The 17,195-nt window shown below is 41.7% G+C and overlaps 1 protein-coding gene across 4 annotated transcripts in view; it reads right to left on the reverse strand.

Moving 5' to 3' along the window:
- LOC139409003 (single-stranded DNA-binding protein 3-like) overlaps positions 1–13,266 on the reverse strand; it is a 34,130-nt gene extending 20,864 nt beyond the window's left edge. Inside the window, exons 1-5 of one of the 4 annotated variants that reach the window (XM_071153606.1) lie at positions 13,093–13,266; positions 12,302–12,374; positions 12,095–12,156; positions 11,919–12,003; positions 2,229–2,318 (exon numbers count right to left, since the gene is read on the reverse strand). In XM_071153606.1, the coding sequence (XP_071009707.1) occupies positions 2,229–2,318; positions 11,919–12,003; positions 12,095–12,156; positions 12,302–12,374; positions 13,093–13,148 (366 nt within the window). In that variant the 5' untranslated portion in view covers positions 13,149–13,266. The remainder of the gene's footprint in view (positions 1–2,228; positions 2,319–11,918; positions 12,004–12,094; positions 12,157–12,301; positions 12,375–13,092) is intronic. The other 3 variants (XM_071153605.1, XM_071153602.1, XM_071153604.1) reach the window with 3 other exon arrangements.
- Positions 13,267–17,195: the final 3,929 nt, after the last annotated feature.

Below are 17,195 nucleotides of genomic sequence, written 5' to 3' on the forward strand. Positions count from 1 at the left end.
ATCTGTAAAGATAATTAAAAAAAACATTAACATTGTGCAATTTGGTTTTCTTAATATAAGCTATTAGAAAATATTTAAACTTTTGATACTTAAGTTGATTTCAGATACTTTGACTTTTACGCAAGTAGTATTTTACTGGGTGACTCACTTAGTCATTTTCTATGAAGGTATTTTTACTTTTACTCAAGTACTTTTTCCACCACTGCCCTTCTGTCAGTCTCCAACTGTTTGAACATAATGCTAGCCTGTCCACTTTGTCGAAATCAAGTAACTTATTTCTCAGAATGATAACAAGTAGCCAATTAACTATATACAGTGCATTCGGAAAGTATTCAGAGCCCTTGACTGTTTCCACATTTTGTTCCGTTTCCGTATTCTAAAAATTTATAACATTTCCCCCTCCCTTATCCACACACACACACACACACACACACACACACAATACCCCATAATGACAAAGCATAAACAGGTTGTTAGAAATGTTGATTTTAGAAACAATAGAACAAATATCACATTTACATAAGTATTCAGACCTTTGTTGAAATCACCTTAGGCAGCAATTACAGCCTCGAGTCTTCTTGGGTGTGACGCTATATGCTTGGCACATCTGTATTTGGAGAGTTTCTTCCATTCTTCTCCGCAGATCCTCTCAAGCTGTTAGGTTGGATGGGGAGCATCGCTGCACAGCTATTTTCAGGTCTCTCCAGAGATGTTCGATCGGGTTCAAGTCCGAGCTCTGGCTGGGCCACTCAAGAACATTGACTTGTCCCGAAGCCACTGCTGCATTGTCTTGGATGTGTGCTTAGGATCATTGTCCTGTTGGAAGGTGAACCTTGGCCCTAGTATGAAGTTCTGAGCGCTCTAGAGCAGGTTTTAAAATCAAGGATCTCTGTACTTTGCGACGTTCATCTTTACCTCGATCCTGACTAGCCTACCAGTCCCTGCCGTTGAAATACATCCCCACAGCATGATGCTGCCATACCCATGCTTCACCATAGGGATAGTGCCAGGTTCTCTGGAGCTCTGTCAGTGACCATCCGGTTCTTGGTCACCTCCCTGAACAAGCCTCTTCTCCCCTGATTGCTCAGTTTGGCCAGCTCTAGGAAGAGTCTTGGTGGTTCCAAACTTATTCCATTTAAGAATGATGGAGGCTACTGTGTTCTTGGGGAACCTTCAGTGCTGCAGACATTTGTTGGTACCCTTCCCCACATCTGTGCCTCGACACAGTCCTGTCTCGGAGCTCTACAGATAATTCCTTCGATCTCATGGCTTGGTTTTTACTCTGACATGCACTGTCAACTGTAGGACCTTATATAGACCGGTGTGTGCCTTTCCAAATCAATTGAATTTACCACAGGTGGACTCCAATCAAGTTGTAGAAACATCAAGGATGATCAATGGAAAGATGCACCAGAGCTCAATTTCGAGTCTCGTAGCAAAGGGTCTGAATACTTATGTAAACAAGGTATTTCTGCTTTTTATAAATTTGCATTTAAAAAAAAACTTTTCACTGTCATTGTGGGTTGTGTGTATATTGATGATTTTTTTTATTTCATCCATTTTAGAAGGCTGTAACGTAACAAAATGTGGAAAAGGGGAAGGGGTCCGAATATGTTCCGAAATCACGGTAATTGGTGTTCCATGTGTAATGGCACATTTATAAAAACAAACTAGATAGCTAGTATAAGTCTGTTTTAAAATGCTGCTAGCAGTACATGGTACGATATTCTGGAAAATGAATGCTCAGTTTCAATGTTCATCGAAAGTCCGTTTTCGTAGTCAGCTCGCATTTTGAGGAGTTGAGACACAAAAAGGGTATCATTAGAAAGATTAACCTCGATTACAGTCAAATAATGTCTCACTGTGTTTCAGTGTCCATATGATCTATTCTGTTGGACCAAACCGCAAATAGCAAGTTGAAACCATTTGTCAGAGAGTACAAAGTGATCTCTCATCTTCGTTGTGAATTGCAGGGGTAGGAGCTTGGTGTGTGTGTGTGTGTGTAAATGAGAAGGTGCACACAGCCTACAGTCACTGCACACAGCACAGAAGGAGCCGAGACTAAAAAGACAACGAGAACAATTGGACAAAAACTATCAAATGGGGGAAAAAAGAAAAAAGACACTTGATGCACAAACTTAATTAGATATATCACCCAACCCTAGAACCACTGCCAGAGTGTAGATGGAGGTGTGTGTGTGTGTGAGAGAGAGTAGGAGGAGACTGACCTGGAAGAATCCAGGGGGCATGGGTCCACCGGGCATCCCCTCTCCAGGGGGCATCCCCCCCATCACTGGACTGGGGGCTGCAGCCGCACTCTGTAAAGATAAGACAATAAAGAGTTAGAGGGGTTAGAACTGAGATAAGGATATTTTGTCTGTAGGGTTGCAAAGGTAGGGTGTTTGTGTAAACTTGAGGTTTGCCAGTAAGATACCAGAATTTTGGTAACTTTCATGTTTTGGGAGGAATTTATCTGAGGAAATCTAGTGTCATTTTGGGTACTTCAGATTATCACAGGTGTCTAATTATCTCTGGCCCTTATCACATAAAATATGCAAAATAGAATGACAAATCTGTAAAACATTATCCTAAATATAAACCATCAACTTGGTAGTCACTATTGGTGTTTAATTCAAGAGTTGCAGCATGAAATATCCTTTATTTTTTAAGACAGTAAAATAAAAACTGTCAAGGTCTTTGTTAATGTTTTTGCGCCAAACTGGTGGCAGTTTTGAAAAAGTCAATAGTTGGAAGTGTTGCAGAGTTAATTGAAAATAATGTCATTGTTTCTCAGATGCTTTTTTAAATTAATTAGGCAAATTCTCTTGACCCATATGATTTATCCACTAGAAACTCATGGACACAAATAAAACATTTTATTTCTTAAAAGCTATTCAAGTATAAATCACCTAATTTACCATACATAGATTGATGGTTACTTTGGTAAATTACCACTAGGTTTACATATTGATCGTTCAAGTTTATCATTGACTGGTTGGCTCTATGAGCACTTAAAGTTTAGAAAACCGGTCAACGTGTGCTATTACGCAGGAGTCAAACCTTTAAAACTATTTTCATAGACGGACTAAGAAATCATGTTTATCATTGTAAGACTAGGCTTAATCTGTGTCCATGAAACTGGCCGTTATAAGTATCACACACACACACACACACACCAGACAGTACAAGCCTCTCAAGTTTGACCGGGGTGGAATCTAACTGCACAGCCAAACGTGCTGATCCAGCAAGTATCCAGTAGATTTGATAGAAATCTGTGGGATTCATTTCAAAGTGCTTATACACAGCAAAGTCTCACTGCTAGGCCATTTCCTGTCCCAACCACAGCCATAATTCACTAATGTGCCATTTGCTTTGGTCGCACGCTTGTAATTGACCGTTTTTTTTTTTTTTTGTGGAAGCATTTCAGCAGAGGCCAATGCCTACATTTCACACTGGTATTAGCATCTGGAATCAAAGGCTAGTTATGACAGGTGGCTTGTGAGAGCATGGAGTAATCACAAGGAGGGTAACAGTATATAAAGTACCACCATCAAAAACACACATCTTGAGAAAATGAAGTCACACACACACACACACACACACACACCTTACCATCTCACCTCCCTGCACTCTCTTAAGTGCTCAACCTCCACAGACAACACTAGTGGATATAACCGAACACACTCGCAGTCCCTGGTATATCGACTGACTGCACCCCTTCCTAATTATATCTGAGCCGGGTCCTGCAGGTCCACTGTGAAATACCACAGTAGGGGGAGAAGTGAGGCCAGAAGGACCCATCCAGCCCAGTCGTACCTGGAACACACTGACAAAGTTAGCTACAATCAGGAGGCATCCTTCAACCCTAGGACACCTGGGGGGGGGTCACAAAGTAGGATCAATGACCAGCCAACTTGCTTGAATGTTCAGAAATAACTTCACATTTCTAAGATATTGCTAAAAATGGGACTGTATTGGATTGACCCATATTCAAATGTAGATTTGTTAAATGACCCAGAAACAATGTATTTGTTTATCTAAGTTAGCTGGCTAACATGATCCTGCTTTGTAGGATGGGTCGTAAGCTATTCACTGGGAACCAAACTAAAAACGGAATGGAGAGACTAACCTAAAAAAAAGGTAATGGGTAATGCTGGGTTTGGTTGCTAAATGTTTTGCAACAGCGCACCCTAATGAGAACAACCCTGCCTTGAGCCTACAGGAGGCAGACCTGCCAACCCTGTCCAACTTTTAAGAGTACCAGACACGCGCGGCAAAGTGGAGATTCACCTCGCGCGCATGGCACGCACCGAACTGGGGTTCACCCCCAAGATCTAATTAGAACACACAAAAGGGCCTTTAAAAAAAATTATTAAACATAAGTTGAGGTACAAAATGTACAAACGTCTTAGCCACGGTGAATAAATAAAAACTATTACTCTGATATTATGGAAACAAATGTTTGAAGCAGATCAGTATCAATTAAATAGGTTATCCATAATAAAAACAAAAAAAGCTATGATAGTAAACAGTGGGTGAGATCCAATCTTCTGGAGACCTTCAAAATGTTCAGGAAATCATTCCCTAGACCGATTTGCCTGTTCGCTAGCATATTTAGCACTTTAGAGCCCACTGAATGTCCAGCGTATGTTCGCTAACGTTAGCTTGAAACAATTAGTGTTAACCGTTCCACAACACACGGAGTCGAAAAGGGATTGGTCCTCGTTTACGTACAGCTGAAAGGTCGGCAAACTCAGCATCACAACAAACAGGAGGGGCAGACACGGTGTAGCGTCGAATAATGATGTATTAATCTCCATGTCTGTTGATAAACTCCGTACAAGTCTGTGTTGCAGCTCGAGAATCAGGATGTTAGATTTACTCCGTTGATACATTTTTTTAAATTCAAATGTTTAAAAAAAAACAAAAAAAACAGGCCCTATTCATTTTGCATACTTTTAACTCGGATCTCGTACTTTCGAACGTGGACAGAGAATTGCGTAGTTGCGTGCAGGTCTGCAGAGGCTTATAGACAAATGTCTCTCTGGGAGACTAGTATGGTTGTCATAGAATAGTGTGATCATGAAATCAAATGTATTTATATAGCCCTTCTAAGATCAGCTGATATCTCGAAGTGCTGTGCAGAAACCCAGCCTAAAACCCCAAACAGCAAGCAATGCAGGTGTAGAAGCACGGTGGCTAGGAAAACCCCCCTAGAAAGGCCAAAATCTAGGAAGAAACCTAGAGGAACCAGGCTATGTGGGGTGGCCAGTTCTCTTCTGGCTGTGACGGGTGGAGATTAAACAGAACATGGCCAAGATGTTCAAATGTTCAAAAATTACCAGCATGGTCAAATAATAAGCACTGCTATGCATGATGTGGGCGTCAGGTAGCTGTGGAGGGATATTAGCACGTTGACACGTCATGGACTATGGGGATGTTAGTGTTGCACCTAAGAATCATCTGTTACTTCAAAATGGTAACAATCATATGTATGTTCTAAAACAAGTCTCTTGTACCTTAACACATGAACTGTAAGCTCTCAAATGCACTAGTGTGCATGGAAAGTCTCCAGGAATGTTCCTTCTGATCCTCATCTTCTGGTACTAGAGCCCACTGCAGTGCATATTCAACTGTAGCTCTGTGTCCCCCACCAAATGGCACCATATACCCTATGGGCCCTTGTGAAAAGTAGTGCACTCTAAAGGGAATAGGGTGCCATGTGTTATGAAGCCACTGTTCTGCTGCGGGAGAGGAGGGCCAAGACTCCCAGATGCTTTGGTACAGGATGGGGCAGATGTCACAGACTCTGCTGCCTGGGGGGCAGCTGAGTGGGGTGGTGTGGGGGCCTCTCTCTAAACATCCCCTAGGGGGGGGGCTTCTTTTTGACAGACTAGACCCACCCCCCTGGTTGTGTGTGTGTGTGTGTGTGTGTTGTAGGTCACAGCAGCTGTTGTCTCTGTACAAAGACAGACAAAGTGGGGGAGAGAGGAGAAATAAAACAGGAAAGTGTTTGATTAAGGTAGTTCTGAGAAGGTAGAGACAGAAAGGGACAAGGGGGATTCAGCACAGCTCGGAGAAAAGGGGACAGGCCAGAGAGACCACACTAAACTAACTGGCCATGTCCTGACCTGGGCCATATGCATCAAGCGTCTCGGAGTGCCGATTTAGGACCAGTTGTCTTTTACGTCACAACGAATAAGACTTCATGGACAGTAATATCTCGAAGACGCTTGATACATACATACGGCCCCTGGACTGCTTTACCATCTCACATCATCCACCTGAACCAAGCTATAAAAAATGAAGCCTGGGCCTAAGCTAGTCGATCTTCAACCATCCACCAACTCCATAAAAATTGCTGTTGTTTTCATAGCAGTCTCCTTGTCCCTGATGGTGAAAGGTCTGGCAGTAAGACCCAGAGAAGAGAACTCAAGCTCTACCACTCCCCATCCCCCCTTTCACATATTCTCTCTGCTCCTCCCTTGGTTGCCAGGCATATGCCAGTGGCCACTCCCCTTTTCTAGTCTGTCCCTCAGCTCCCTGACAGCCATCAATCAGCTGCTGACACCATGGCGACGGAGCCCCTGGGGAGCATCCATCCAACCAGGCGTGAATACGCCAGGGAGGAAGGGCCCTGCGCTTTACGAGCCGTGATGCATCGCTGCTTCCCTGCTAGCAGCCCAGCCAGCCACCTCCCCCCACCCAAAGCCCACAGAGACAAAGACAGCGCTGGGACTACTGGCCATGGAGGGAGAAAGATAGAGAAAACGAAAGACAAACCCTAGGCCTACTGTACGCAAACACAGAGCAGAGAAAGGAGAAAGCCTGGGCCGACGCAAACAAAGAGAGCACTGAGCTCACATACATGTACTAGCCTAAGATGAACAGACAGAACCAACATCGATTCACGGGGCTCCCATCTCCAAATGGGATCCCATGTTTGATGAACAGGACCTTTATTTGAATCTGTTTCTCTGTAGAAAATTACAAATGATCTAAAAACAGAGGGTGGATAGGGCCCTGTATCAGTTTGACCAGATAGATCACCTGTTAAATGGTTATAACGAGGTTTGACCGTGTAAAAAAAATCTAAATTACCTTCGGAGATATGCTAAATTGCAGTCAAAACAGCTCAAAAGTCAGTCAGTGGTATGAATACTTAGTAAAACTAATACAGATACCAGTTACCCTCAAATGTACACGGTACTGTATTGGTGTTTTATTTGACTGAAAATGTGATATACAGTGAGCTGCAGAAGTATTGGGACAGTGACACATTTGGTTTGGCTCTGTACTCCAGCACTTTGGAATTGAAATGACTAGGAGGTTGTCATCTTTAATTTGAGGGTATTTTCATCCATATCGGGTGAACTGGTTAGAAATTACAGCACTTCTTGTACTAATATATTAGGTTAGCATGTCTTGGGGGTATGATATTTGTGCGTCCAACTTTCTCACTCATTATCCATAATCATGCTAGCATCCACATTAATGTAGAAATGTTTAGATTTCCATTTACCATTCATTTCTATTGGGCACGAAAATAATCTGAAACCAAACGTAGTCATTGCGTACTATTGAATATGGGACCATTATGTTAGTTAAAAAGTTAAGTGAATGTCCTAATGCTTTTGGTTCCCTAAAATGGGATTACATCACTTTTAAAATACATGGTCCCCCCCATTTTAGGGGACCAAAAGTAAAGACAAATCCACTTATGTTTATTTAAAAAAAAGTTAAGTATATGGTCCCATATTCATAGCACACAATGACTACGTTTGGTGTTTTCAGTTGTTGCCCTATCCCCTTCTCTGCGATTTTAATTCTAATGGAATCCGGAAACAACAAGACCTTGTCCTCAAACATTTACATCAGAAGGTGCAATGTTATGGGCAAAGCAACAAAACATCCACAAATTAAATATTTTTCTTGATCAAATAACATGGGAATAACCACTTTTTGTGCCGTAATAAATTTACCATCCATACAAAACAGTTAATGTAAATTACTGTATTGTACATAGGCTAGTTATCTAGGTTTGGTACCTTTAGACTTTGCATCACCATGAAGAAAAAGTGATTGAGACGTCAAATCATCACAAACCACTTGATATGTGGCTCAGTTGGTACAGTAGAGCTTAGCGCTCACAGCGCTAGGGTTGAGTGTTCAATTCCCACGGGGGGACCAGTATACACTCCCTAGTGTAAGTTGTCCTGGATCAAAGCATATGCTAAAATGAAAACGCAATGAATATACCATTTCAGGTTACAAAAAAAATAAGTTGCATTTGCAAAGTATTTCAGGAAATTGGAAAAGTATTTTTATGCTCCACAAGTATTAGATTCACTGTTTTGTACAGATAATTAGACTCAAGTCACAAATGCTGGTTAAACACTCAAATACAAATATACGGAACAAAAATATAAACGCAACATGTAAAGTGCTGGCTCCATGTTTCATGAGCTGAAATAAAAAGATCCCAGAAAAGTTCCATACACACAAAAAGCTTATTTCTCTCAAATTTTGTGCACAAATTTCTTTACATCCCTGTTCGTGAGCATGTCTCCTTTTCCAAGATTATCCATCCAACTGACAGGTGTGGCATATCAAGAAACTGATTAAATAGCATGATCATTACACAGGTGCACCTTATACTGGGGACAATAAAAGGCTACTCAAATGTGCAGTTGTCACACTACAATATCAGATGTCTCAAACTGAGAGAGCATGGAATTGGCATGCTGACTGCTGGAATGTCCACCAGAGATGTTGACAGATAATTGAATATGAATCTCTACCATAAGCCGCCTTCAATGTCCTTTTAGAGAATTCGGCAGCATGTCCAACCGGCCTCACAACCGCAGACCATGTGTAACGATGCCAGCCCAGGACCTCCACATCCGGCTGTCTACAATAAAGCCCTTTGTGGGCCTGGCTCCCTAGTGGGTGGGTCCATGCCCTCCCAGGATGACCCATGGCTATGCTCTTGCCCAATAATGTTAAATCCATAGACTAGGGCCTAATTAATGTCAATTGACATATTCCTTACATGAACTGTAACTCAGTAAAATATTTTGAAATTGTTGCATGTTGTGTTTATATATTTCTTCAGTATACATTTAGTTTAAACATTCACACAAAAGTAGCGTGTGTCTCCAGCACGGGCTTGGGAGAGACACGGGCTAGTAATACACTGCTCAAAAAAATAAAGGGAACACTAAAATAACATCCTAGATCTGAATGAAATATTCTTATTAAATACTTTTTTTTCTTTACATAGTTGAATGTGCTGACAACAAAATCACACACAAATGATCAATGGAAATCAAATGTATCAACCCATGGAGGTCTGGATTTGGAGTCACACTCAAAATTAAAGTGGAAAACCACACTACAGGCTGATCCAAATTTGATGTAATGTTCTTAAAACAAGTAAAAATGAAGCTCTGTAGTGTGTGTGGCCTCCGCGTGCCTGTATGACCTCCCTACAACGCCTGGGCATGCTCCTGATGAGGTGGCGGGTGGTCTCCTGAGGGATCTCCTCCCAGACCTGGACTAAAGCATCCACCAACTCCTGGACAGTCTGTGGTGCAACGTGGCGTTGGTGGATGGAGTGAGACATGATGTCCCAGATGTGCTCAATTGGATTCAGGTCTGGGGAACGGGCGGGCCAGTCCATAGCATCAATGCCTTCCTCTTGCATGAACTGCTGACACACTCCAGCCACATGAGGTCTAGTATTGTCTTGCATTAGGAGGAACCCAGGGCCAACCACATCAGAATATGGTCTCACAAGGGGTCTGAGGATCTCATCTCGGTACCCAATGGCAGTCAGGCTACCTCTGGCGAGCGCATGGAGGGCTGTGCGGCCCCCCAAAGAAATGCCACCCCACACCATGACTGACCCACCGCCAAACCGGTCATGCTGGAGGATGTTGCAGGCAGCAGAACATTCTCCACGGTGTCTCCAGACTGTCACATGTGCTCAGTGTGAACCTGCTTTCATCTGTGAAGAGCACAGGGCGCCAGTGGCGAATTTGCCAATCTTGGTGTTCTCTGGCAAATGCCAAACGTCCTGCACGGTGTTGGGCTGTAAGCACAACCCCCACCTGTGGACGTCAGGCCCTCATGGAGTCTGTTTCTGACCGTTTGAGCAGACACATGCACATTTGTGGCCTGCTGGAGGTCATTTTACAGGGCTCTGGCAGTGCTCCTCCTGCTCCTCCTTGCACAAAGGCAGAGGTAGCGGTCCTGCTGCTGGTTTGTTGCCCTCCTCCACATCTCCTGATGTACTGGCCTGTCTCCTGGTAGCGCCTCCATGCTCTGGACACGACGCTGACAGACACAGCAAACCTTCTTGCCACAGCTCGCATTGATGTGCCATCCTGGATGAGCTGCACTACCTGAGCCACTTGTGTGGGTTGTAGACTCCGTCTCATGCTACCACTAGAGTGAAAGCACCGCCAGCATTCAAGTGACCAAAACATCAGCCAAGAAGCATAGGAACATAGAAGTGGTCTGTGGTCCCCACCTGCAGAACCACTCCTTTATTGGGGGTGTCTTGCTAAATGCCTATAATTTCCACCTGTTGTCTATTCCATTTGCACAACAGCATGTGAACTTTGTCAATCAGTGTTGCTGCCTAAGTGGACAGTGATTTCACAGAAGTGTGATTGACTTGGAGTTACATTGTGTTGTTTAATTAAGTGTTCCCTTTATTTTTTTTGAGCAGTGTAGTTCACTTCCTACCAAATTTCATATACCAGTAATTTCTTCTCAAATCAGTAAAGGGAAGTAAACAAGTACACCCTTTGGGAGGAAGAGGAGATAATTGGGATGTAGCCATGGTTATTTGGATGCTTCCAATGGGGTTTGACTGCCTATCCTGGGGCAGACTGACCGGACCAGCAGTTGTACGAGAGTCTTCCTTCATGCCTAAAGCCATTTCCCCAAATGCTGTGTTCTGAACATGTAAAGACCATATGCAAATTGTCAATATGCAAGAGCAGAGCTTAGTGATAGGCCATAACCACTGTGCATCCGTTTTGGGAAAAATAATCTATTTGAACAGAAGAATCTTTAATAAGTAACAGGCTCCATAAATGTCAGTTCCAATAGAGTACAACTATCCTGTTAGCTCAGGAAAAAAAGCCCAATGTAGCTCAAGATGGAGACGGGTTCATCTGGAGTTTAAAATAACAATTCTTGGCCCCTGCCATCCTCAAGATAGTTGAGAATCTGAACCCATCTCTGCTCTTGAACATTGTGCAACAGTGACTGGCCACAACAAAGGGAGAGCTGGATCGTGTTCATTAGGACACACTTCACAAATGTTAATCAAAAATAAGCATTTATTATTGGAAACATCTATAAGCAGAAGTGTAAGGTAACATGGGGTAACTAGCCCCCCTAAAAACAATGTCCAGTTGCTGACAAAAAAAGCAAAGGGAAATAAGTGGCTATAGTTTACACTTTAGATATTCAATTAAATTAAGAGTAGAAACAAGTCAGAACAACATCTCTCCATTGCCACTACACATGGCATCAAAACTGTATGATGGTGGAATAAGGAAGACAGGCCTACATAAAATATCAAAAAAGGGACGGATGGAAAATTTAAATGTTTTACGTAAACTGGGCTGAGGCCCATCTGGGTGCAATCTCTTTCTACATTTGAAAATGTAGTAGGTGCAAATGAAACCAGGGTCCGTTTTTATAAAGGGTCTCGGAGTAGGAGTGCTGCTCTAAGATCAGTTTCCACTTTCAGATCATCTTCAAAACAATTATGTTCAGGAGGGGACCTGATCCCAGGTCAACACTCCTACTCTGAGACCCTTTATAAATACTGCCCCAGGCTTGTGAGCAGAACACCAGCAACATGTGCAGCAGCAAGTCTCATGAGGAGCAGAACTCACATAATCATGGAAGGCTTTCGCTTCACTGGAGTGGTCACATGTCTCTCTTCTCTCTGGTGCGGCACAATACAGGTCCCAAAATACACTGTGGACAAGACACACAAGTCATAAAGCAATAGAATACTGTACACGGTAGAACTTGGTGTATTGTTAATAGTGACATAAGTAACACTTACCACCACCAAGAGTGTAGGAACCCAGGTGGTTCCCCGAGTGTGATGTTCTTTTCCCATCGTATCTGGAAAGTGGAGAATTAAATAAAAAAATATTTAAAAAGTACATGAACAATAGGGCCTACTTAATAATAATAATTTTATTAATAATGGCTTCATATGGAAATGTGTTTGTTAATATGCTACCGTGTTTGGTAGTACGACACTCACCTCTGATAAAAAGGTCTGTGCTGACTTCTGTGCTCCTATGTGTAACAAATATTCATAGACGTATAAAGCTAACCTGTGAACAAATTTAAAAAAATAAAATAAAAAAAACTGTTTGAACAATACGACAAAAGTGTTAGAACTACACAGTTTAGCCAACTCTAAACTAATCTACTTTTACTCTATTAGGACTAATGAGTGTCTCTAATCAACTAATATTTCTTTCACTTTGGGGTACATGATCGACAGACATTCATTTTTCGGTAGTTTGCATGGACCGCCGACTCCAAAAGGCCTTTCGCACAATGGCTTTTTCCAAACACTTCAAATCGGAAATACTGTAACCAAGAAAACGCGTTATTGTAAATAAAAGAGATTGAGTGTTGGAGACTGCCCTCATAGCCGCGAACTGAAACAAAGTAGCAACCGAAGCACTGGTGGAAGCAAAAGTGTATCAATTAATGCAACAGAAACGACGTAAAGCCAAATTGGAGAGTACATTTTTTTTACGCTACTCATTTCACGTTTTCGGTTAAAAAAAATATTTAAAAAAATGCAAAGATACTTAGATGCTGAATTGCAAATACAAACACCAATGTACGTTCAGTAATGAGGCCCAGGAAGAATATAAAGCCGAAGGCAGGGTAAGGAAGGAATGGCGAGCAGACAAGGCGGTTCATTCAATTCCATCCTCGAATGAGGAAATTCGCTCCTTTAATTCAGCTGTCCAGCAAACCACAAACCCGAGGAGGGAAACAATTTGCATTAGGTAAGACATAGGTTTTAAAACTTACTTTTCCCGTGCTTGGCCATCCGACGGTACAGCGGACACTTTGCCTTTAGGGAACATGGTTTTCTGAAGGAGGAGGACGCCCGTCTTCTCTTTCTGTATTTTCGCTATTTCATCTGTCAGACCATCAGTCAGCCTCGGCCGCGACCCTCTCACACTCCAACCGCACTTCTCAACCGAGCCTGGTCAATGGGAAGGGATGGGGCTAAATTGACTGGCGATTATTTTTCACCAATGAGCGTACAGTACTTCCATCTAGTCCTGCCCTAAAGTTATGTCATGCCTTTTGTTGCCAATTGGAGGTGGTTGTTACAGTAGGCAATCTACTTTACATATCTCAATGTTTATTGTCATGCAATGTTAGAATAAAAGGCAAGCTATCTTCAACATTGAGAGGTATCATCTCTAGACTATTATTTCAGCATTTCAACAATCATTAGATACCAGCACACTCCAGTTTCAGCCCTCTCTATGATGACTTATTAAATTGTCAGTTATTATTATAGCCTTATCCACAGTATACCTTATCCATAGGACATAAGCAAATAAAACACATTATGTATTTTTACCCATATCCTGTTCAATTTCCATGGTTAAAATAGCATAACCATAGACTATTGTGAAATACAAAGGTTTTATTCCCTTAATTTAATAAATAGGTTATTAAATTGTGTTTTTTTTATCATAGGCCTAGGCTACCACCTGTTTCCATCTAGTCTAATATGTATAATTGACCATTCAAGAGACTCGGCTTGATCTGAACTGAAGTAACAGCATCTTCGCCTTTAAGGACACTCAAAGTAAAAAGAGACCTTATTGGTTGTTGATATGGAATCAGTTCACGGGTTCCTTAAAACCGCTGACTGTTCTACACGCTCTTTCACGCGTCTGTCTATCACAAATGTTGCAATTAGAATGTCCTGTGATCACATTTCTACCGTTTGTGTTGTCATTAGCCTTCTGCTATTGGGAATTTTGCAAGTTATAGCCTACTGTAGGCTCATATGCAGTTGATAATTTTCCCAACATGATTTAAGAATGTATTAATGTCTTCTCATTTTGTTTAAATCCGATTTAACTCAAACTAGGTCGCTGAAAAACATTTTTCAGTTGTACATGATACATGTATCATCCTACCTGGCGTTATGTAAATCAAATAGGCCTACAGTAGCCTTCAGATATGATAATGAATTTCAACTAAGCAGTCGATGTTCCACTATGAGAACCCACAGGATTCTGTCTATCTGGTCACAGTTGGTTTATAGGGGGAACTTGAAACCGACAGTAGACTATTACTCATAGGGGTAAAATGTGACAGGACAAACCTGCCATAGTGCGGCGCTCGTTTCACTCTGCAATGAAGAACATGGCTTTAGGCCTACAGTAAATATTACCTATAAAACAATGTAACCTGTAACTTATAACCTTCTAACAATATACCACTGCTTTTAGACAATCAGCATTCAGGGCTGGAACCACCCAGTTTATAAAATTAGTTATATTGCATATCTATTGATGACAAATAACTCAAATAACAAAAATGAATTTACTATCTGTGTAATTAAAGTGATATATCCATGTTTCATTTTTTTTATTTTTATGTATAGGGCCTAATATCCTCCCAAACAGACTAAACCAATAAAAAAGCATGATTCATGTGTGCCTATGCTACCACAGCCTAGCTCAAGAGGTCTGAACCCCTATGGCACAGTTGATCGTTCGCTCGTTCAGTGCAGGGTCATTGGATCTGGATTAACCGGTGTGCCTGACTAACCAGTGTCGGTGTCTGTATGTAGCCTCGCTACTGTATATAGCCTGTCTTTTCACTGTTGTTTTTATTTCTTTACTTATCTATTGTTCACCTAACACCTTTTTTGCACTATTGGTTAGAGCCTGTAAGTAAGCATTTCACTGTAAGGTCTACTAGACCTGTCGTATTCTGCGCACATGACAAATACACTTTGATTTGAAGCCCCCATTTTGGTTGTTTTCTCTCTTTTCGCTACATTGTTGTTAGTAGGCCAGCAACCGAAAGGTCGCTGGTTTGAATCACCGAGACGACTTTGTGAAAAAACAGTCTATGTTCCCTTGAGCAAGGCACTTAACCCCAATTGCCCCTGTAAATCGCTCTGGATGAGAACATCTGCTAAATGGCTGAAACGTACATTTAAATAGGGCCTAGGCCTAAGGCTTTTGATGGAAGTGTCCCCTGTTCACATTGGGGTTTGTAAATGGAACACTTCAGGAGAGTGGAGGAATATTGTTACCTCCCTTGGACACTGCCAATAGGTCTGGACCTATGGCACAGGTGGCAATGTACTTTCTCTATTTCCGCAGGGGCGCTGGGTCATGCCTTTCATGGACTTTTTCCAATAAATGCGAGAGCATTATATAGTATGTGTATGTATGTATGTGTGTCTTTCGGAGGGGTTGAGTTAAAAGCGGAAGGGGGGGGGGGGGGGGGGGGGGGGGTAGGTTGACCTCAGGTCTCCCCACTGGAAGCCCGAGGTAGGGGGAGCGGGGGAATCTATCAAATAGCGCATCTCTAACTTTGTACAGTACTAATGCAACTAGTAAAATCAGTCACACTACGAAATGCTACCAAATCTACCACAATTCATTCATAATACTGGTGAATATATAGTTTCACAGACCTATTGTTGCATTTTTTCTGGTTTGTGCGAAATTGTTAAGAATAATATAAAACCAGTCTGCACACCACCAAGGTGAATTGGTTTAGTCTTGACTCTTGGTTGACAGTGTTGGGGGATTGATGCTCAAGTGCCAAATCAACACAAATGTGTTTATATTTGTCTTTATTACTTATCTTTGATATTTATTAGTCTAATTTTTGTATATATATTTTTTCATATATGTACATGTGTTTTAAATGTTATAATTATTTGTGTTGTTCCAAATGTCTGAATAAAAATTACAGTTAGTGCAGAATGGTGCTTTTTTTTTGTTGGCAGGGGGCGTTGAAGAGGGGAGGGGAGCCATACAAGCTAGAACCGCCGCTATGTGCAATAGACCAATAAAGTGGTATTGATCTTAAAGTTCCACCTTAAAAAGTTTAAATTAAATTGGTCACGCAACTCTACCAACAGGATGCGTGTGATCTGTTTAGCCGCGACACCACACTGTTGCGTCCGAGGAATGGGCAGAAAGGGGGTGGTGTCTGGTGTGCGACTTTTCTCAGTGAGACGTACGTTTTGTTGTGCACATTCATTCAAGCAAATGTGACCGGATCGTCTGCATATCATTTCAGTTTGGGTAAGTCATTTTTTTGTGTCTTGGGAAATTATGTAAAACGTTTCATAAACGATTGCCTACTCTTTGTTTTTAGTCTGCTCTGTCAAATTACTCTGCAGACAGACTTGAGACTTTTGTTGTGTGGATATATACCTACAGTTTTCTACTCCCTCGGTAGTTTCACCACGCTAATAGCTTATAGCCTATCTCATGAGTGTGGGATGATAACCGGATAATCGAATAACGAGATTGATAACGGGACCAATCCAGTTATTGGAGGTCATGTCTATGTCGCCATGTCCGGTGAGCGCGAGACAGGTAACCATTCCATGAGAGCTGGAACAGACAGTTGATAACTTTATGCCAAATGGCCCTATGACAATTCTAACCTTCTTAGCCGTGATGGATACATAGTCTTTAAATGGACTGTTTTATCCAGAACATAAATACTGATTTTCTTTGGAACTAATGTGTGGAACAATCCAAAACGATATTATACACTATTTCTCACTGTTCTTCGAGGAAGAAATAATAGTGTTAAACATATGTCAGAGGACAAACAGAGCTGCAGTAAAGCATCTTGTTTTGTGAAGCACAATAACTTTTGTTTGCGCAGTGGCTCTGGTCCAAAATTACTGCGCTGCTTGAGCGAATTGAACTGTAAAAAACAGCAATAAATTATTTAGTTATTTGTTTCATTGAAAAATGTGACTCCTTCAGAAGTTATTTTTGAAATTTAGATGAGACCCATTGTGTAAACACAGTCGTTTAGGGTGGGAATTGCCTCTTGTTCACATCGAGCATTGTTTTAGACAGATCAAAGCCAAATCCTGCTGAGAGCCAAATTGTTTTCAG

This window comes from Oncorhynchus clarkii, chromosome 5 (genome assembly GCF_045791955.1).
Source record: "Oncorhynchus clarkii lewisi isolate Uvic-CL-2024 chromosome 5, UVic_Ocla_1.0, whole genome shotgun sequence".
NCBI classification, from domain to species: domain Eukaryota; kingdom Metazoa; phylum Chordata; class Actinopteri; order Salmoniformes; family Salmonidae; genus Oncorhynchus; species Oncorhynchus clarkii.